This window comes from Pseudophryne corroboree, chromosome 1 (genome assembly GCF_028390025.1).
Source record: "Pseudophryne corroboree isolate aPseCor3 chromosome 1, aPseCor3.hap2, whole genome shotgun sequence".
NCBI classification, from domain to species: Eukaryota; Metazoa; Chordata; class Amphibia; order Anura; family Myobatrachidae; genus Pseudophryne; species Pseudophryne corroboree.
This window is the reverse complement of record NC_086444.1, coordinates 803,716,463-803,737,904: the sequence shown is the minus strand read 5'-3', so window position 1 is coordinate 803,737,904 and position 21,442 is coordinate 803,716,463. Positions and strand designations below refer to the sequence as shown.

The 21,442-nt window shown below is 48.7% G+C and overlaps 1 protein-coding gene across 2 annotated transcripts in view; it reads left to right on the top strand.

Annotated features, from left to right (window-relative positions):
• Window positions 1-21,442, top strand: part of SEC24B (SEC24 homolog B, COPII coat complex component) — a 233,204-nt gene that overhangs the window by 167,125 nt on the left and 44,637 nt on the right. For both annotated transcript variants that reach the window (XM_063918997.1, XM_063918989.1), the window contains 2 exons: window positions 4,686-4,796; window positions 17,826-18,001. In XM_063918997.1, coding sequence (XP_063775067.1) covers window positions 4,686-4,796; window positions 17,826-18,001 — 287 coding nt within the window. The remainder of the gene's footprint in view (window positions 1-4,685; window positions 4,797-17,825; window positions 18,002-21,442) is intronic.

Below are 21,442 nucleotides of genomic sequence, written 5' to 3'. Positions count from 1 at the left end.
GGAAGGAACTACGTAACAGTGTCGACTCCTTACATAAAAGGTTTGACGACATACCAAATATGGGACAGCCGGCTTCTCAGCCTGTGCCTGCCCAGGCGTCTCAAAAGCCATCAGGGGCTCTAAAACGCCCGCTACCTCAGATGGCAGACACAGATGTCGACACGGATACTGACTCCAGTGTCGACGACGATGAGACTAATGTAACTTCCAATAGGGCCACACGTTACATTATTGAGGCAATGAAAAATGTGTTGCACATTTCTGATGTTACCCCCGGTACCACAAAAAAGGGTATTATGTTTGGAGAGAAAAAACTACCAGTAGTTTTTCCTCCATCTGAGGAGTTAAATGAAGTGTGTGAAGAAGCGTGGGCTTCCCCCAATAAGAAACTAGTAATTTCTAAAAGGTTACTAATGACGTACCCTTTCCCGCCAGAGGATAGGTCACGTTGGGAAACATCCCCTAGGGTGGATAAAGCGCTTACACGCTTGTCAAAGAAGGTGGCACTACCGTCTCCGGATACGGCCGCCCTAAAGGAACCTGCTTATAGAAAGCAGGAGGCTATCCTGAAGTCTGTATATATACACACACAGGTATTATACTGAGACCAGCTATTGCTTCAGCATGGATGTGCAGTGCTGCAGCTGCGTGGTCAGATTCCCTGTCGGAAAATATTGATACCCTAGACAGGGACACTATATTGCTAACCGTAGAGCATATTAAAGACGCAGTCTTATACATGAGAGATACACAGAGGGATATTTGCCGGCTGGCATCTAAAATAAGTGCAATGTCCATTTCTGCCAGGAGAGGGTTATGGACTCGGCAGTGGACAGGTGATGCAGACTCAAAGAGGCACATGGAAGTTTTGCCTTATAAAGGTGAGGAGTTGTTCGGGGATGGTCTCTCGGACCTAGTTTCCACAGCAACTGCTGGGAAGTCTGCATTTTTACCCCATGTTCCCTCACAGCCAAAGAAAGCACCATATTATCAGGTACAGTCCTTTCGGCCCCATAAGGGCAAGCGGGTTAAAGGCGCGTCCTTTCTGCCCAGAGGCAGAGGTAGAGGGAAAAAGCTGCAGCATACAGCCAGTTCCCAGGAGCAAAAGTCCTCCCCCGCTTCCTCTAAGTCTACCGCATGACGCTGGGGCTCCACAGGCGGAGCCAGGTACAGGGGGGGCCCGTCTCAAAAATTTCAGCGATCAGTGGGCTCGCTCACGGGTGGATCCCTGGATCTTTCAAGTAGTATCTCAGGGGTACAAGCTGGAATTCGAGACGTCTAGTAAAGGTGCCCCTACTTCAACAAGGACGGGGTTACTATTCCACAATGTTTGTGGTACCGAAACCGGACGGTTCGGTGAGACCCATTTTAAATTTGAAATCCTTGAACACACATATAAAAAAATTCAAGTTCAAGATGGAATCGCTCAGGGCGGTAATTGCAAGCCTGGACGAGGGGGATTACATGGTATCACTGGACATCAAGGATGCTTACCTGCATGTCCCCATTTACCATCCTCACCAGGAGTACCTCAGATTTGTGGTACAGGATTGTCATTACCAATTCCAGACGTTGCCGTTCGGTCTATCCACGGCTCCGAGGGTCTTTACCAAGGTAATGGCCGAAATGATGATACTCCTTCGAAAGAAGGGAGTTTTAATTATCCCGTACTTGGACGATCTCCTGATAAAGGCGAGGTCCAGGGAGCAGTTGTTGGTCGGGGTAGCACTATCTCGGGAGGTGCTACAACAGCACGGCTGGATTCTAAATATTCCAAAGTCACAGCTGGACCCTACGACACGTCTACTGTTCCTGGGGATGGTTCTGGACACAGAACAGAAAAAAGTGTTTCTCCCGGAGGAGAAGGCCAAGGAGCTGTCATCTCTAGTCAGAGGCCTCCTAAAACCAAAACAGGTGTCGGTGCATCACTGCACGCGGATCCTGGGAAAGATGGTAGCTTCCTACGAAGCAATTCCATTCAGCAGGTTCCATGCAAGAACCTTTCAGTGGGACCTGTTGGACAAGTGGTCCGGATCGCATCTTCAGATGCATCGGCTGATAACCCTGTCTCCAAGGACCAGGGTGTGTCTGCTGTGGTGGCTGCAGAGTGCTCATCTTCAAGAGGGCCGCAGATTCGGCATACAGGACTGGGTCCTGGTGACCACGGATGCCAGCCTTCGAGGCTGGGGGGCAGTCATACAGGGAAGAAACTTCCAAGGACTATGGTCAAGTCAGGAGACTTCCCTACACATAAATATTCTGGAACTGAGGGGCATTTACAATGCCCTAAGTCAGGCAAAACCCCTGCTTCAAAACCAGCCGGTACTGATCCAGTCAGACAACATCACGGCGGTCGCCCATGTAAACCGACAGGGCGGCACGAGAAGCAGGACGGCGATGGCAGAAGCCACAAGGATTCTCCGATGGGCGGAAAATCACGTGTTAGCACTGTCAGCAGTGTTCATTCCGGGAGTGGACAACTGGGAAGCAGACTTCCTCAGCAGGCACGACCTCCACCCGGGAGAGTGGGGACTTCATCCAGAAGTCTTCCAACTGATTGTAAACCGTTGGGAAAGGCCACAGGTGGACATGATGGCGTCCCGCCTAAATGGCATGGCAGTTGAACACCGGATCCTGAAGGAAAAGGGCATTCCGGAGGAAGTCATTCCTACGCTGATTAAAGCTAGGAAAGAAGTAACCGCAAACCATTATCACCGCATATGGCGAAAATATGTTGCGTGGTGTGAGGCCAGGAAGGCCCCAACGGAGGAATTTCAGCTGGGCCGTTTCCTGCACTTCCTACAGTCAGGGGTGACTATGGGCCTAAAATTGGGTTCCATTAAGGTCCAGATTTCGGCTCTATCGATTTTCTTCCAGAGAGAACTGGCTTCACTACCTGAAGTTCAGACTTTTGTTAAGGGAGTGCTGCATATTCAGCCCCCTTTTGTGCCTCCAGTGGCACCTTGGGATCTCAACGTGGTGTTGGATTTCCTAAAGTCACATTGGTTTGAGCCACTTAAAACCGTGGAATTGAAGTATCTCACGTGGAAAGTGGTCATGTTGTTGGCTTCGGCCAGGCGTGTATCAGAATTGGCGGCTTTGTCATGTAAAAGCCCTTGTATAGAAAAATACTTTGAAAAATTGTGCGCACTAGATCGAAGTGCAGCTAAACAGTTCACACATAAATGTGCATCCAAAAACACATTAGGATTAGTACATATGGAAGAAAAACAGTGTAAAACAGATAATAGCGCTCTCCAACCACCATGAAAAATAGAAGGAAACCTTTTAAAAGTGGAAAGGTTCAATAATCAAAAATAAAAAATAATTCCTTCTATTTTTCATGGTGGTTGGAGAGCGCTATTATCTGTTTTACACTGTTTTTCTTCCATATGTAAAAGCCCTTATCTGATTTTCCATATGGATAGGGCAGAATTGAGGACTCGTCCCCAATTTCTCCCTAAGGTGGTATCAGCTTTTCATCTGAACCAGCCTATCGTGGTGCCTGCGGCTACTAAAGACTTGGAAGCTTCCAAGTTGTTGGACGTAGTCAGGGCCCTGAAAATTTATGTTTCCAGGACAGCTGGAGTCAGAAAGACTGACTCGCTATTTATCCTGTATGCGCCCCACAAGGTGGGTGCACATGCTTCAAAGCAGACTATTGCTCGCTGGATCTGTAGTACGATTCAGCTTGCACATTCTGCGGCTGGACTGCCGCATCCTAAATCGGTAAAAGCCCATTCCACGAGGAAGGTGGGCTCTTCTTGGGCGGCTGCCCGAGGGGTCTCGGCATTACAACTTTGCCGAGCAGCTACTTGGTCGGGGTCAAACACGTTTGCTAAATTCTACAAGTTTGACACCCTGGCTGAGGAGGACCTAGAGTTTGCCCATTCGGTGCTGCAGAGTCATCCGCACTCTCCCGCCCGTTTGGGGACTTTGGTATAATCCCCATGGTCCTTACGGAGTCCCAGCATCCACTTAGGACGTCAGAGAAAATAAGAATTTACTCACCGGTAATTCTATTTCTCGTAGTCCGCAGTGGATGCTGGGCGCCCATCCCAAGTGCGGATTGTCTGCAATACTTGTATATAGTTATTGTTTAACTAAAGGGTTATTGTTGAGCCATCTGTTGAGAGGCTCAGTTGTTATCATACTGTTAACTGGGTATTGTATCACGAGTTATACGGTGTGATTGGTGTGGCTGGTATGAGTCTTACCGGGATTCAAAATCCTTCCTTATTGTGTCAGCTCTTCCGGGCACAGTATCCTAACTGAAGTCTGGAGGAGGGTCATAGTGGGAGGAGCCAGTGCACACCAGGTAGTCTAAAGCTTTCTTTTAGTTGTGCCCAGTCTCCTGCGGAGCCGCTATTCCCCATGGTCCTTACGGAGTCCCAGCATCCACTACGGACTACGAGAAATAGAATTACCGGTGAATAAATTCTTATTTTTTTTATTATTGTAAGATCGGAGCCTGATCATAATTTGTTCATAGCGTTTGTCTGATGACTAATTTTGTGACTGCCTCAGCTCCCATTGCTTGTTTGTACATTAGGTGTGACATGCACACAGCAGCCATGGGACAGACGAGGACAAGTAACATGGATTGGCTAATGTGACCCGGCAAATGCCAAGTCCATTTATTAACTATAAAACTAGTACTAACTGAATTTAATCATTGTACACAGGTCAGCGGAGGATCCGAGTGCATACATTATGCTTGCCTGTGGTAAATTCGCTGCCTGATGTGTTCGCAGGAGCAGATGTACAAGCTGTCACTTGCCTTTTGGCAAACATGGGTAAGTTATGATTCTAAACTATTTGTTTTACTGTGCAGCTTTTTCTTTCCATCTATAGCACAATGGGGCAGATGTAATAAAGGGATGTAGTTATGTCACAACACCTCCCCCTACATCCCGCCCCCTGAGAATCCCGGTAGTCGACATGCCGTCTAGCAGGGACTATTCCCACTCAACATCCATAGAGTGGGAATAGAACCCATGGTGACCGCAAGGGGCTTGTTACGCTCGCCTTCTAATCCCCCATTTTCCCCCCTTTTCCCTGTCAGCATTCCGCTGTGGGGATATCGGCAGAGGTATGCTAACCGGCAGTCACGCATACGCAACCCGTATTAAGCATGGAGAAGTGATAAAGCAATGATAAGTGCAAAGTGATAACGCACCAGCCAATCGGCTCCAATATGTAAATTGACAGTTAGGAACTGATTGTCTGGTGCGTTATTACCTTCCATTTATCACATCTCCAGGCTTAATACATCTGCCCCATATAAGCTAGTTTGTAGGATGTTGGGTATTATTTTGTAGTTTCATGTCTTAATCTTAGGAGTACAATATCATGTACTCTTTATTTTCGTTAACGTATATTGAAAGCAAGAGCATCCACAGAGGTGTGGCTCGCATGTAAATAACATCTGTCTAGGCTCATGTAAAAAAAAAATGGTTTCCTGCTATAGTTATTTTTAGCTTGGCTGCAAAGTGGAGACATCTGTGACTTTTTAAAGGGGTATGATTGCTAGGACACATTTTGGAAGTTGCTTAAACAATAAGACAGCCTGATATTGTGTCATGGGCAGTGGTCTAAGGTGATGTCCACATAGACATCTTAGGGGAAAAGTCATCAGCAAAGATCATTACTGGGCAGAAGAGTCAAGTACAGTATAGTGATGTCCAGGCGATACTTCAGAGCATGGTGAGAAACTGCAAATTTCACCCTTTCAAATGGATGAGAACTTTCCAGAGCAGAATGTCATCCACTTCTCACATCTACCAATGCACATTTGTTACTTCAGAGAGTACAGACAATGGACTACTAACCAGTGGGGGAATGTTATATGACCAGACGAATCCGCTTTTATCATGTTCACAGCAAATGGGCAGGTGAACGTATGGTGCCAGTACTATAGAATTGTACAGCTCTGAGTTCCTCTTTCTAGTTGGTTCTAGTGGTTTCTTAGAGCTGTGGGGTGCATTTTGCTATCATTTGCCCACATCCCATGTTGCACAATTTCTTTCCTGACGTGGTGTGCGTTTTATAGGATGACAGTGCACCCCATCCATAGAGCATGTGTGTGGTCAACCAATCTAGTGTTTTCTATCATTTGAGGAGCATGACATTGATGAGACCTTTGTCATGACCTTCTCATTTGCAAGATTGGAACACTATTCAGCATATATGGGATATTCTACAATGACATTTGAGATTGTGTTTTCTGCCACCATCAACCCTAGTGTAGGTTAAGTGACTTTCTTGCCAAAATTATAGTTTATTCCTTCTTTGCATTTTCACATTCAATGTAAAGGCACATGTAGCCGTTTCTTGCAATATCCCCTTTTAATTGACTTGATATTGGTGTTTCCATTTATTTTCTTTTTGTCCACTACTTTGAATTGAATTGCAAATGTTTTGCTCATTTAATATTTTTTTGTATTTGGTAGGACTGGTTTGTTTGTTTGTTTGTTTGTTTGTTTTTTCCAGCAAGTTACTTGTTCGTTATTCATAATTGGTCTTAAGCTGGCCATACAGTAGGTCGATATCGTGTACGAATACACAATTTTGACGACTCATACGTTGCATCGTGCATGTTTTGGGTGAATTATGATGCACGGTCCCGTTGGCTGAACGTTGTATCCTCAGATCATATGTGCAGCCCATATTATCTGTCGTAATCATATGCATATCGTACCATGGGCCTAATTCGGAGGCTAACGCTGCCGCACTCAGAAGCCCTTTGGGGAGTGCGCACACGCAGTGGGCACACTGTGCGTGCACACCCAATGAGATGCGGAAGCATCTCGCTGATTGACAGGAGGGGGCGTGTTAACGCCCCTGATTGATGGGCAGGAGGGGGCATGCTAATGGCGTTAGAACGCCGTAGGGGGGACGTGATCCGGACAACGCAGGCAGGGAGCTTCACTGCGGGTGTGAAGGCATCACCGCCTTGCGATGTTTTCGCACCTGTGCAAGGGGGGGGAAGGGGAATAGGACCTGACATGCGGGGCGAACTAGACCTGTGCTGGGACTCCCACCGCATGTCAGAGAATCCCTGACAAATTGTGTGAATACCAAATAACACGATGTCTGACCTGGACCTCTTCCCTATCTTCCTACATTAGCACTGCTTCCTCCTGCTACTCTCATTGTTATGCAAGCAATTGTACCAACAAGAAGTTTGAGAATAATCCATCCTTTGCTGCTACTACTAGCCTTTCAGATTTGATACTTTGTGCATAACTGCAAGAAATGTAAAACCTGTGTGAGTTTGAAATAGAATTCTAATTCAATCTATGGAGGGGTCAACAACGTTATTGAAATCCCCAAGACAAACAATAGGGACATGAAGATATAGAGCCATAAAATCTGCTGCTTTTTTAAGAACATCTGAAGAGAAAGTTGGTGGGATATAGACGGTAAACAATAACAAGGACATGGAATATATCTGGCATTTAAAAAAAACATATCTGCCCCATTGATCAATATGAACCTGATCAAGGATGAACGGTATTGACCTTTGCACCAGAACCGATACCCCCCGGGAGTGAGTAGTATGAGTGGAGTGTTATGCCCATCCCGCCCATGGCTTTTTAAGAGACATAACCTTTGCTCCAGCTAGGTGGGTCTCAAAGAGACAGACTATGTCCGGATTATATTGTTTGAAATGTCTGAGTACAAGAGATCTTTTAATTTTATCGTTTAACCCTCGGACATTCCACAACAAAATCTTAACATGATTAGAGGCCATGGGTCAACGTAATATAGTAGAGAAGATCAATCCCGAACATCCCGTAGATATTATCGATATTAGTAGCAATGACCAACAAGTAGCTCACACCACAAAAAAGAGGAAAAAGAAAAAAAAGAAAACAGCAGTACACAAACATCCCTCCAACCCCAGCCCCCCACCCCATATACCTGACCAAACTGTGGCATACCTATTCCCAAAAACATGTTCCCCTAAACAAACTATAGAAAATGTAACATAAAGAAGCAATGAATACTATGACCAAAGGACAAGGTGTAGGCCTCCCACCATCTAACATGAATAGTGAGAGAACACCACCCCGAGCCCCGCAGCAAAATATTATCTGGAGGAAGTGAGCAATAGCTTTAAATACAGCCCATACACTAAGTACCGTAAGACTGCAACATGCAAATTATCAAAATATGAATCTAGCATGACAAAAAGAAACCCTAAAGGGTCAGCTGCAAGAGCCCCCCTGACCGGGGCCCAGCGGTCCAGCCACACGGCAGCTTCCCGAGGTGTAGAGAAAAATTTGGTTTCCCCGTCCGCCACCACCCGAAGCCTAGATAGAGGGAAACAACATTGCATATTGTAGATTAAGTTCTCTGAGACGCCTCTTAATTGGGATAAATTGTGCACTGTCTTTTTGCACTTCCAGTGCAAAGTCCGGAAATGTGGAGATTTTGGAACCGTTCCACATTAAGGGGCCTTTAGTGCGCACCAAGGACAACACAGTATACTGGTCTCGGTAATGAAGTAACTTTGCAATGAGAGTGCGTGGTGGTGCAGCTGGAGGAAGAGGTCCCAAGAGAATCCTGTGGACCTGTTCAACGGTGAAGAAGGGGGTAAAGGAATCGGCACCAAAAGATTTGGTCAACCAGATGTCAAGGAATTTCTCCAGGTGAGTCCCCTCCTCTTTCTCCGGTAACCCCACAAAGCGAATATTATTTCTTCGGAGCCTCCCCTCCATATCCAGCATCTTGCCTTTAAGATCAGATAACTGACCATCCATGGAAGTGATACGGGAAGCCATCGTGGGATTTTATCCTCTAAAGTGGAAGTACGGGTCTCAACCTCGCCTACCCGTTCCCTGACTTTCTGGATATCGTGATGTATTAAAGTCAAGTCTGCTTGAACCTGACCAATCTTGTCAGAAAGACGGGACTCGCTAGCCGCCAGCGCCTCCAGCACTTTTTGTAAAACATCAGCAGCAGCCTCGGTTATAGAGGAAGATTGGTATGGGGAGGCTGGCGGAGGGGAGTCCCCTTCCCCGTCTGGCGTCGCCGCATTCCTCCCTGGAGGGGTCTCCACCACTTCCAGAGGATCTTGTGGTAAGTCCCGTAAACTTGCACCTGCTGTCTCCCTGGACCAGACCATCGGATCCCCTGCCGCAAACCCTTCCGTGTGACAGTTGGCCCCAGCGAAAAGGCGATTTTCAGGTAGGTGCTCGCCTTCAACACTTCGCCCACGTGTGGGCAGAGTCCTGCCGGGATCCTTGGGTGAGGGACCTCATTTCCCAAGGATACCTGCTGGAATTTCAATCACTCCCTCCTCACAGATTTTTCAGGTCAGGCTTGCCAGCTTTACCCGCAGCAAACGTTACCTTGCAAGAGGCTATTCAAAATCTTTTGCAAACTGAGGGCTCCAGTACCCCCTCTGTTACGCAACAGTGGTTCTTACTACAGTGTTTTTGTCGTTCCCAAGCCAGACGGTTCGGTGCGCCCCATCTTGAACCTGAAGTCACTAAACCCGTATCTGCTGGTGTTCAAATTCAAGATGGAGTCCCTGCGAGCGGTGGTGTACGCTCTGGAGGAGGGGGAGTTCCTGGTGTCTCTGGACGTCAAGGATGCTTACCTGCACATTCCCATGTGGCCCCCACATCAGGCTTACCTCATATTCTTTTATTGCAAGACCATTTCCAGTTTCAGGCCTTACCCTTTGGATTATCCACAGCTCTGAGCGTCTTCACCAAGGTCATGGCGGTAATGATGCTGCAACTGCGCATGATGGGAGTAAACATAGTCCCATACTTGGACGATCTCCTGATAAAGGCTGTGTCCAGGGAGAGTCTGCTGCACCGCATCGATCTGACGACTCGCCTATTTACGAATCATGGATGGATCCTAAATTTTCAGAAATCTCACCTGGACTTAGGGCCCAACCTCTTGAAGGGTTAATGGTCCCGTGCCCCGCTGACAGGACACTAGCTCCTGAGGGAACTATTTGCACGCCCCACCATGACAAGCGTACGTTCCCGCAACACGCCGCCACACCTAACAGAGCCAGAAGATAGAGTGGTGAATACTAAGCCAGCGTCCCGGTTAGCGGGTCGCCAGCCATTATGGTGGCATGAGGCTACAGAGACGCACGACTTCTTACGGGGGCGGCGGAGTCTCCAGACTCAGTACACAGTGCGGACGCACCGCTTCTGAGGGAGCGAACTGAGTCTAAGTACACTACGGGTGTACACAGTACCCAGACTGGCATTAGACTTAAAAGGTGACTGACTCCATTTTAAGCACTAAAAATTACCTCAGCCAGTATAAAAAAGCGGGAAGACTGCGTGCCATTGACGGGGCGGGGCTTCACTATGAGCGGATCCAGCAGCTCACCAGCACCATTTTCCCTCTGCAGTGCACACAGATGCTGACTACCAGGGACGCGCAGCTCCTCCGAATGACTCCAGATTACCTCAGCGGTACCAGGGGGTCATAGCAGGGGGGGGGGGGGGGGTTACTTAGTCTGCGACCCGGCTAAGCTTGGCATTAGCAGTAAGGACGCTGTGTGCTGGCTCCAGGTTATCTTTGTGTCTCGCTTGAAGGGCTCTTTGTTTAACCTTTTCCTGTGTGTGTGTGCTGTCACTGTCCAAGTATGTCAGACAAAGAGTGTGTTTCATGTAAGGCACAGTGTTCCTCTTCTCCAGGGGGTTCACTACAGTGTACTCAGTGCAGTGTACCCTCCCAGGCTAGCGGGGCAGAGCCAGCTTGGCTGGATTCCATTAGGGGAATGATTTCCAATATGTCTTGTAAATTGTCCCACAATTAGAAAAAGAAGCAATACTTAAGATAATCGATGACTGAGTTTATGAACAGAGACACAGTACCCAAACCAGAGTCTCAGTCCCCTGCCATTTGTCAGCAAAAACGTCCTCTGGCTCATAAAAAATTTGAAAATCCACCGATAGTGGATGCATCAGTATTCAGGCTGTCACGGAAAATTGTACTGCCTGTCTCGGGTGCAGCTTCCCTAAAAGACACGGCTTATCGTAGAATTGAGAATACACTCAAATCTTTGTATACAGCTGCTGGGGTAGCCCAGATACCCACTTTAGCATGTGGGTGGATTACTAAGGCCATTGCCAAATGTTCTGATATTCCCTCCATTATCTTAGGTGATTTCAACATCCCTATCGATAACCCCACAAAATCACCTGCCTCTAAACTACTAAAACTCATCTCTTCTCTTGGTCTCTCCCAGTGGACCTCCTCACCCTCCCATGTGAGTGGAAGCTCACTGGATCTGGTTTTCACTCACCGCTGTGATCTTTCTGATTTCTCTAACTCCCTGTTCCCCCTCTCTGACCATCACCTGCTCACTTTTAACCTATCTCTATCTGCTTCTCCATCTTTACCACCTTAAGACTACCATCACTAAGCGTAACATTGAGGCTATTGACACCACTTCCCTATCTTCCCTGTTTGACTCGCTGCTCTCTCCTATTCTCTCTCTTTCCTGCCCTGAACAAGCTACTTCCCTTTACATTGCATCCCTTACATCTGCTCTTGACTCTGTCGCCCCACCAACCACTATTCACCCTCGCAGATCAACACCTCAACCCTGGCACACCAAATGCACCAGATATCTGTAAAATGCTCAAGTGCAATAAGGCCGACTTCCTCCACTACAAATGTATGCTTTCATCCTACTTTGCTGCACTTACCCTCTCAAAACAGTCTTACTTCAGAAACCTCATCTCCTCCCAATCCTCAAACCCCAGGCGCCTCTTTGCCACTGTCAACTTGCTCCTCTGCCCACCCCCGCCTCAACTCCCCTCTTCGCTTTCTGCTCTTGACTTTGCCACCTACTTCACATCCAAAATTGACTCCATTCGTCAGGACATAACATCCCACCAGAACTTGAGCAACCTACCTCCTCTATTTCTCAATCCCCACTCTCCTTCACTCCTACCAACTCTGACATCTTTCTTCGCTGTATCTGGAGAGGAAGTCATGATCCTCATCCAGTCCTCACCCCCCTCCACCTCTCCACTTGACCCTATTCCCTCCTCCACTTCCTCTCTTGTTCTGCCTGTTCCCATCTTGCCCCTCTACTCAATCTCTCACTCTCATTAGGCACTGTCCCTTCTGCCTTCAAGCATGCACTTGTCTCCCCTATTCTTTAAAACCTACCCTTGATCCAACCAATCTCTCCAACTACCGACCCATCTCTCTTCTCCCTTTTGCCTCAACTCCTTGAGCGTATTGTCTACATCCGCCTCACTGTCTTTCTTTCTTCCCACTCACTGCTTGACCCTTTCCAGTCTGGTTTCCATCCTCAGCACTCCACTGAAACTGCCCTCTCAAAAGTCTGCAATGACCTCCTTGCTGTGAAATCCAAGGGCCACTTCTCACTGCTTATTCTCCTTGACCTCTTTGCTGCTTTTGACACTGTAGCCCACCCTCTCCTCTGCAAATCCTTTACTCCCTTGGTTTGCGTGATACTGCTCTCTCCTGGCTGTCCTCCTACCTTTCTGACCGTTCCTTCTCTGTCTCCTCTCCTGACTCCATTCCCCCCCCCCCACTTCCTCTACCAGTAGTTGTCCCCCAAGGTTCTGTTCTTGGGCCTCTCCTTTTCTCTCTCTACACATCCTCATTAGGTGAGCTCATTAGCTCTTTTGATTTAAAATATCTCCACGCTGATGATACTCAAATCTACCTTTCCTCCCCTGACCTCTCCCCTGCTCTCCTCACTCGTATCTCCAACTGTCTCTCTGCTATCTCCTCCTGGATGTACCAGCGCTTTCTTAAACTTAACATGTCTAAGACTGAGCTGATCATCTTCCCTCCCTCCCGCATAACCTCACCTCCCACAATTTCATTATCCATTGATAGCACAACTATCTCCTCTAGCCCCCAAGTGCGATGTCTTGGAGTAATCCTTGACTCCTCCCTCTCCTTCAAACCACACATTCAGTACCTCTCAAAAACCTGCCATTTCCACCTCAAAAACATCTCCAGGATCAGATACTTTCTCACCCAGGATGCTACTAAGACCCTCATTCACTCACTGGTCATCTCCAGATTAGACTACTGCAATCGCCTCCTATCTGGCCTCCCTCAAAAATGCCTCTCTCCACTTCAATCTATCCTCAATGCTGCTGCCCGTCTCATCTTCCTCACCAAACGTACTACATCCACATCCCCTCTCTTACAGGACCTTCACTGGCTACCCTTCCCATTCAGAATCCAATTCTAGCTTCTCACACTCCCCTACAAAGCCCTCACCCACTCTTCTTCCTCTTACATCTCTGACCTTATCTCTCTTTACATTCCCACCCATCCTCTTCGCTCTGCTAATGCACGCCGTCTCTCCTGCCAACTAATTACCTCGTCCCACTCCTACCTACAAGATTTTGCACGTGCTGCTCCCTATCTCTGGAATGCTCTACCTCTCCCCATCCGACTCTCCACCTCTCTACAAAACTTCAAACGGGCTCTCAAGACCCACTTTTTCACCAAACCCAGTCAACTCTCCTCCTAACCCTCTTGTCTATACTCACTGTCTGCCCCGTCTGTGTCACTCTGGTCTGTTAGCCCCTCACCTTTTAGATTGTAAGCTCGCAAGAGCAGGGACTTCTTTCCTCATGTGCCTTTCCTTTTCTTACTTACACTATCTTATACTCCATACTCCCTTTGATGGCACCTAACCCCGGGTTTTCTTTACCTGTCCTATTTTGTCCTGTACTGTAAGTGCTGTTTTCCTGTTTGCTCATTTTATTATGTACTGTGTAATGGGCGCTGCGGATCACTTGTGGCGCCATATAAATAAAGGATAATAATAATAATTAGGTACCTTGCCTCAGGGGGAGATTAATTTACTCCTGAAACATATACAGGACTCTGCGAATTTTATGGTGGAAGCCATAAAAGAAATAGGCTTGCTTAATGCACGCACCACTGCTATGGCAGTGTCAGCACGCAGAGACTTATGGCTACGCCAATGGACTGATGACGCGGACTCCAGAAAAGGAGTGGAAGGCCTACCCTTCACAGGAGAGGCCTTGTTTGGAGATGAACTAGACAAATGGGTCTCCAAAGCTACTGCGGGTAACTCCACGTATCTTCGTTCTGCAGCTCCCCCAGCCAGGAAGGCCTACTCAGGCCCTAATCTACAGTCCTTTCGGACGGCCAAGTTTAAGGGCAAAACCAGAGGTTCTTCTACAGCCACCAGAGGCGCTAGAGGTAAACTACGGAAACCAGCAACTGCCGGTTCACAGGAACAGAGCTTAAGCTGTGCTTCCTCAAAGCCTTCAGCATGACGGTGGACCGCAATGCCTGGAAGACTGTAAGGTGGGAGCCCGACTAAATTTTTCAGTCACATCTGGACAACATCTTGCCAGGATCCCTGGGTCATAGATCTGATTTCCCAGGGCTACAGACTGGAGTTTCAGGAGCCCCCACCTCACAGATTCTTCAAATAAGGCTTACCCGTTTCACAGGAAGAAAGTATAACCTTACAGGACGCCATTCAAAAACTGGTACAGACTCAGGTCATTGTTCCAGTTCCACCTAATCTGCAAAACAAGGGATATTATTCCAACTTGTTTGTAGCCCTGAAACCGGATGGTTCGGTAAGACCCTATTTTGAACATTCGTTGAACCCATACTAACGAGTCCTCAAATTCAAGATGGAGTCTCTGAGAGAGGTGATCTCAGGTCTGGAGGAGGGGGAATTCCTAGTGTCTCTGGATATCAAGGATGCGTACCTTCACATTCCGATCTGGCCGCCTCATCATGCTTATCTACGGTTTGCACTGCAGTACTGCCACTACCAGTTCCAGGCCCTGGCATTTGGTCTCTCCATGGCACCGAGAGTGTTCACCAAGGTGATGGCAGAGATGATGTTTCTACTCCGCAAATAGGGAGTGAACATTATTCCGTACCTGGACGATCTTCTGATGAAGGCACCGTCCAGGGAGCGGTTGTTGGACAGCATTGGCCTCTCAACCAGACTACTCCTGGATCACGGGTGAATTCTGAACTTACCAAAATCTCACTTGGAACCGACGCAGAGGCTCTCCTTCCTGAGAATATTACTGGACACAGAGTCTTAGAGAGTGTTCCTTCCCTTGGAGAAAGCTATGGAAATCCAGTCGATGGTTCGGGCTGTCCTGAAGCCAACCCGGATCTCGGTGCATCTGTGCATTCGCCTTCTGGGGAAAAAGGTGGCCTCTTACGAAATGCTTCAGTTTGGAAGGTTTCATGCGAGGCCCTTCCAGCTGGATCTGTTGGACAAATGGTCCGGATCGCATCTTCACATGCAGCAGAGGATCTGTCTGTCGCCAAGAGCCAAAATCTCCCTTCTGTGGTGACTTCTCACCTCGTCGAGGGTCGGAGGTTAGGGATTCAGAATTGGATTCTGCTAACCACAGAAGCCTCAGAGGTTGGTGAGCAGTCACCCAGGGGGTACAGTTTCAAGGAAGATGGTCAAGTTGGGAAGTCGTCCTTCCAATAAACATCTTGGAACTCAGGCCAATCTACAATGCCCTTCTGCAGGCCTCATCTCTACTTCGGAATCAGGCCATTCAGGTCCAGTCGGACAATGTAACGGCGGTAACGTACATAAACCGACAGGGCGGAACGAAAAGCAGTGCAGTAATGTGAGAGGTGTCAAGAATTCTTTGGGTGGAAAAACACGCCGTGGTGTTGTCAGCTGTCTTCATTCCGGAAGTAGACAACTGGGAAGCAGACTTCCTCAGTAGACACGACCTGCACCCGGGGGAGTGGGGCCTCCACCTGGATGTGTTCCGGTGGTTGACACAACGGTGGGGATATCCGCTGATCGACATGATGGCCTCTCGACTCAACAAGAAGCTCAAGCGATATTGTTCCAGTATGAGAGGCCCACAAGCAGTGGCGGTAGACGCTCTGACAACTCCGTGGGTCTACCAACTGGTGTACGTGTTTCCTCCACTTCCTCTGATCCCAAGAATTCTAAACAGAATAAAAAAGGGAAAAGGTTCAAGCAATCCTCCATTGCTCCGGACTGGCCTCGATGGGCCTGGTACGCGGATCTTCTTTAGATGCTGATAGAAGATCCGTGGCCTCTACCTCTTCGCCAGGATCTTCTGCAACAGGGCCCGTTCGTCTATCAAGACTTACCGCGGCTACGTTTAACGGCATGGAAGTTGAACGGCTGATATCTAGCCAGGAGAGGGATTCCGGACAAGGTCATCGCGACTATGATCCAAGCCAGGAAGGGGGTAACATCAAAACATTACCACCGTATATGGAAGAAGTACGTCTCTTGATGTGAAAGCAGACAATATTCTGTGGTGGAATTTCATCTGGGACGTTTCCTGCTTTTTCTGCAGTCGGGAGTGGATGTGGGCCTACGCCTAGGCTCTATTAAAGTCCAGATTTCTGCTTTGTCTATTTTCTTTCAGAAACAATTGGCTTCTCTCCCTGAGGTCCAGACGTTCTTAAAAGGTGTTCTTCACATCCAGCCTCCCTTTGTGCCTCCCACCGCATCTTGGGATCTCAATTTGGTTCTGCAGTTCCTCCAATCGGACTGCTTTGAACCGTTACAGGAGGTTGACATAAAGTACCTTACGTCAAAGACCTTCACACTGTTGGCCTTGGCCTCAGCAAGACGCGTGTCGGAGCTAGGGGCGTTGTCTCACAAGAGTCCCTACTTAATTTTCCATGAGGACAGAGCTGAACTCAGGACTCGTCAGCAATTTCTTCCTAAGGTGGTGTCCGCTTTTCACCTCAACCAACCTGTTGTGGTTCCGGCTGTGTCAGACACCTCTGCAACTTCAAAGTCTTTGGATGTTGTGAGTGCTTTGAAGGTGTATGTGAAGAGGACAGCTCGTCACAGGATATCCGACTCACTGTTCATCCTCTATGATCCTAATAAAATTGGGTGTCCTGCTTTATAGCAGTCTATCGCACGCTGGATTTGGCTCACTATCCAGCATGCTTATTCCACGGAAGGATTGCCGGTTCCAAAATCTGTACAAGCCCATTCTACTAGGTCGGTGGGTTCTTCTTGGGCGGCTACCTGGGGTGTCTTTGCTTTACAGCTCTGCCGAACTGCTACTTGGTCAGGTTCAAACACTTTTGCAAAGTTTTACAAGTTCGATACTTTGTCCTCTGAGTACCTTCAGTTTGGTCAGTCAGTTCTGCAGGATCTCAGCACTCTCCCACCCGGTTTGGGAGCTTTGGTACTTCCCCATGGTACTAAATGGATTCCCAGTATCCTCTAGGACAGAGCTGGCCAAACCAGTCCTCGAGATCTACCAACAGTTCACATTTTCCAGACCACCTAGCTTGTGCACAGGTGTAATCATTACTAATGAAGATGTGCTGCATTTATTCCTACCTGACAATTCTACAGATCTCCAGGAGGCCTGGAAAACATGAACTGTTGGTAGATCTCGAGGACCGGTTTGGCCAGCCCTGCTCTAGGACGTAAGAGAAAATAGGATTTTAATTACATACCGGTAAATCCTTTTCCCGTAGTCCGTAGAGGATACTGGATTTACCGGTAGGTAATTAAAATCCTATTTTATGGTGCACAAATCAGCCAAGGGTCAGCAGTAAACCCTGTTTGGAGAGTGATGAATATTTAAAGGCATTGCCGTAAAATAAAGACAAGTACCATGAACTGAGCAGTTATATGCTCAGTCACACCACCAAGATTATTTGCACAGTGCATCTAGTGATGTGTATTGATCCTTAGTTTAGTATTGCTGATGGTAATTTGATGTTACATAGTATATTTACAATAAAGTTTGTTTATTTTGAATATTCAATTCTGTTACTTAACATGCAGTTTATTTTTGCAGCTGTAGACCGATCGATTACATCTAGTCTCTCTGATGCAAGAGATGCCTTGGTGAATGCAGTGGTAGATTCCTTGGCAACCTACAATTCAACACTTTCAAATCTACAACAGTCTACTCTAATCGCACCCAGTTCTCTTAAGCTACTTCCTCTGTACATCTTGGCTCTCCTAAAGCAGGTGAGTGCCTTTAAGGTTGCAAATGACTTGTTTTTAAAGTGTATATTAGATGTAAATAGAAATTCTGTATGGTGTAATCAATAAATATATGTACTAGAAAAAGGAGTTTGAATAACTTTGTTTGCGTTGACCAATGAGCATGTATAATGGCCTGCAGTATTCTTAGGTGCAATCAGGGGCGTCGGAATGGGGGGGGGGGCAAGATGGCAGCTCTCTCCCCCCAAACATAAGAGGCGCCGATTCTGGTGCAGAAGAGCGGCTAGGTGAAGTACCGCTGCCGCACTCAGTCAGTGCGTGCCCGACCATAACACCACTGCTTCCTCTGCTAGACTCGTCGGTGCAGGTATGCGGCTGCCATGGCCCCGTACAGCCTTCAGGGGCCGCCGCTCCACCTGCACCCGATCACACGACGCTGCATTTCCCCCTCCCCTGCGCCGGAGATCTGAGCAGCCTGACTTCTCAAGCGGCCCTGGCACCCTCTCTCCTCCAGCAGCGCCGCTCTGCGCTCCGTGGGGGGTGAAGCAGAGGTCGGCCTCTGCATTTCATTACCGGGCACATGTTCCTGGAGTGCCCTCCTCGAGTTACCTCCAGCCTCTCAATACCGGCCAAGCAGCCCTGCGCAATGGTGCTGCTTGTGAGCTGGCTTACTGATCCTTTGCTGACCTCCTCATTGGCCTGTGCCTAGGTATGCGGTCCTCCCTCCCTGACACCCCAAGCTTGAGGTGAGTGACCAGAGGGCCCTGTGACCCCATGTCCTCCCACCTCCCTGTGTGTGGACCCCTGTACCATGCCTTACGTGTGTGTGCCGCTCAGTCCTCCCTCAACCTGGTGTGTGGCCCCCTGTGTGTGACACATTGCACCTCCTGCCCCACACCCGTGTGTGTGTGTGTGTGTGTGTGTGTGTGTGTGTGTGTGTGGCCCTCTGTACCCCCTGCCTTATGTGTGTGGGTCATCCTCTACCTGCCCCCTCACCCTGGTGTGTGGCCTCATGTGTGTGTGACACCTTGTGCCCTCCTGCCCTGCACCCCCCTGTGTGTGGCCCCCCTGCCTTATGTGTGTGTGTCATCCTCTACCCCCCTCACCCTAGAGTGTGGCCCCCTGTGTCTGTGTGAGTGACACCTTGTGCCCTCCTGCCCCGTACCCCCCTGTGTGAGGCCCCCTGTACCTCCTGCCGTATGTTCGTGTGTCATCCTCTACCCCCCTCACCCTAGAGTGTGGCCCCGTGTGTGTGTGTGTGTGTGTGTGTGTGTGTGTGTGTGTGACACCTTGTGCCCTCCTGCCCCGTACCCCCGTGTGCGAGGCCCCCTGTACCTCCTGCCTTATGTGTGTGTGTCATCCTCTACCCCCCTCACCCTGGTGTGTCGCCCCCTGTGTGTGTGTGTGTGTGTGTGTGAGACACCTTGTGCCCTCCTGCCCTTCACCTCCCTGTGTGTGGCCCCCGTACCTCCTGCCGTGTGTGTGTGTGTGTGTGTGTGTGTGTGTGTGTGTGTCATCCTCTACCCCCCACCCCCACCCTGGTGTGTCGCCCCCTGTGTGTGTGTGTGTGTGTGTGTGTGTGTGTGTGAGACGCCTTGTGCCCTAGTGGTCCCCTGTACCCTCCACCTTGTGTTTGTGGCACCCTCTAACCCCCTCACCCTAGTGTCTGGCCCCCTATGCCTGATGACTTTGTTTGTTACCCTGTGCCCCCCTACCCGTGTGTATAACATTTTGTGCCCCCCTGTGTTTGAAACCCCTGCACATCTGCGTGTGTGGCACCCATTGATTTTTACTATTTACTACTTTTTGTTTCTTTTTTATCGGCTCTGGTGTATAATTAATATAATTTCTCTATCGTCCTTGTGGATGCTGGGGTTCCTGAAAGGACCATGGGGAATAGCGGCTCCGCAGGAGACAGGGCACAAAAAGTAAAGCTTTCCGATCAGGTGGTGTGCACTGGCTCCTCCCCCTATGACCCTCCTCCAGACTCCAGTTAGATTTTTGTGCCCGGCCGAGAAGGGTGCAATCTAGGTGGCTCTCCTAAAGAGCTGCTTAGAGAAAGTTTAGCTTAGGTTTTTTATTTTACAGTGAGTCCTGCTGGCAACAGGATCACTGCAACGAGGGACTTAGGGGAGAAGGAGTGAACTCACCTGCGTGCAGGATGGATTGGCTTCTTGGCTACTGGACATCAGCTCCAGAGGGACGATCACAGGTACAGCCTGGATGGTCACCGGAGCCGTGCCGCCGGCCCCCTTGCAGATGCTGAAGTAAGAAGAGGTCCTGAATCGGCGGCTGAAGACTCCTGCAGTCTTCTAAAGGTAGCGCACAGCACTGCAGCTGTGCGCCATTTTCCTCTCAGCACACTTCACACGGCAGTCACTGAGGGTGCAGGGCGCTGGGAGGGGGGCGCCCTGGGAGGCAAATGAAAACCTTTTTTGGCGAAAAATACCTCACATATAGCCCCCAGAGGCTATATGGAGATATTTAACCCCTGCCAAGATTCACTAAATAGCGGGAGACGAGCCCGCCGAAAAAGGGGCGGGGCCTATCTCCTCAGCACACAGCGCCATTTTCTCTCACAGATAGCCTGGAGAGAAGGCTCCCAGGCTCTCCCCTGCACTGCACTACAGAAACAGGGTTAAAACAGAGAGGGGGGGCACTGATTTTGGCGATATTGAGATATATATATAAAGATGCTATAAGGGAAAACACTTATATAAGGTTGTCCCTATATAATTATAGCGTTTTGGTGTGTGCTGGCAAACTCTCCCTCTGTCTCCCCAAAGGGGCTAGTGTGGGTCCTGTCCTCTGTCAGAGCATTCCCGGTGTGTGTGCTGTGTGTCGGTACGTGTGTGTCGACATGTATGAGGACGATGTTGGTGAGGAGGCGGAGAAATTGCCTGTAATGGTGAGGTCACTCTCTAGGGAGTCGACACCGGAATGGATGGCTTATTTAGGGAATTACGTGAGAATGTCAACACGCTGCAAGGTCGGTTGACGACGTGAGACGGCCGACAAACTATTAGTACCGGTCCAGGCGTCTCAGAAACACCGTCAGGGGCGTTAAAAACGCCCATTTACCTCAGTCGGTCGACACAGACACAGACACGGACACTGAATCCAGTGTCGACGGTGAATAAACAAACGTATTTCTCATTAGGGCCACACGTTAAGGGCAATGAAGGAGGTGTTGCATATTTCTGATACTACAAGTACCACAAAAAAGGGTATTATGTGGGAGTGAAAAAACTACCTGTAGTTTTTCCTAAATCAGATAAAATAAAATGAAGTGTGTGATGATGCGTGGGGTTACCCCGATAGCAAATATTGGCGTTATACCCTTTCCCGCCAGAAATTAGGGCGCGTTGGGAAACACCCCTTAGGGTGATAAGGCGCTCACACGCTTATCAAGTGGCGTTACCGTCTCCAGATACGGCCGCCCTCAAGGAGCCAGCTGATAGGAAG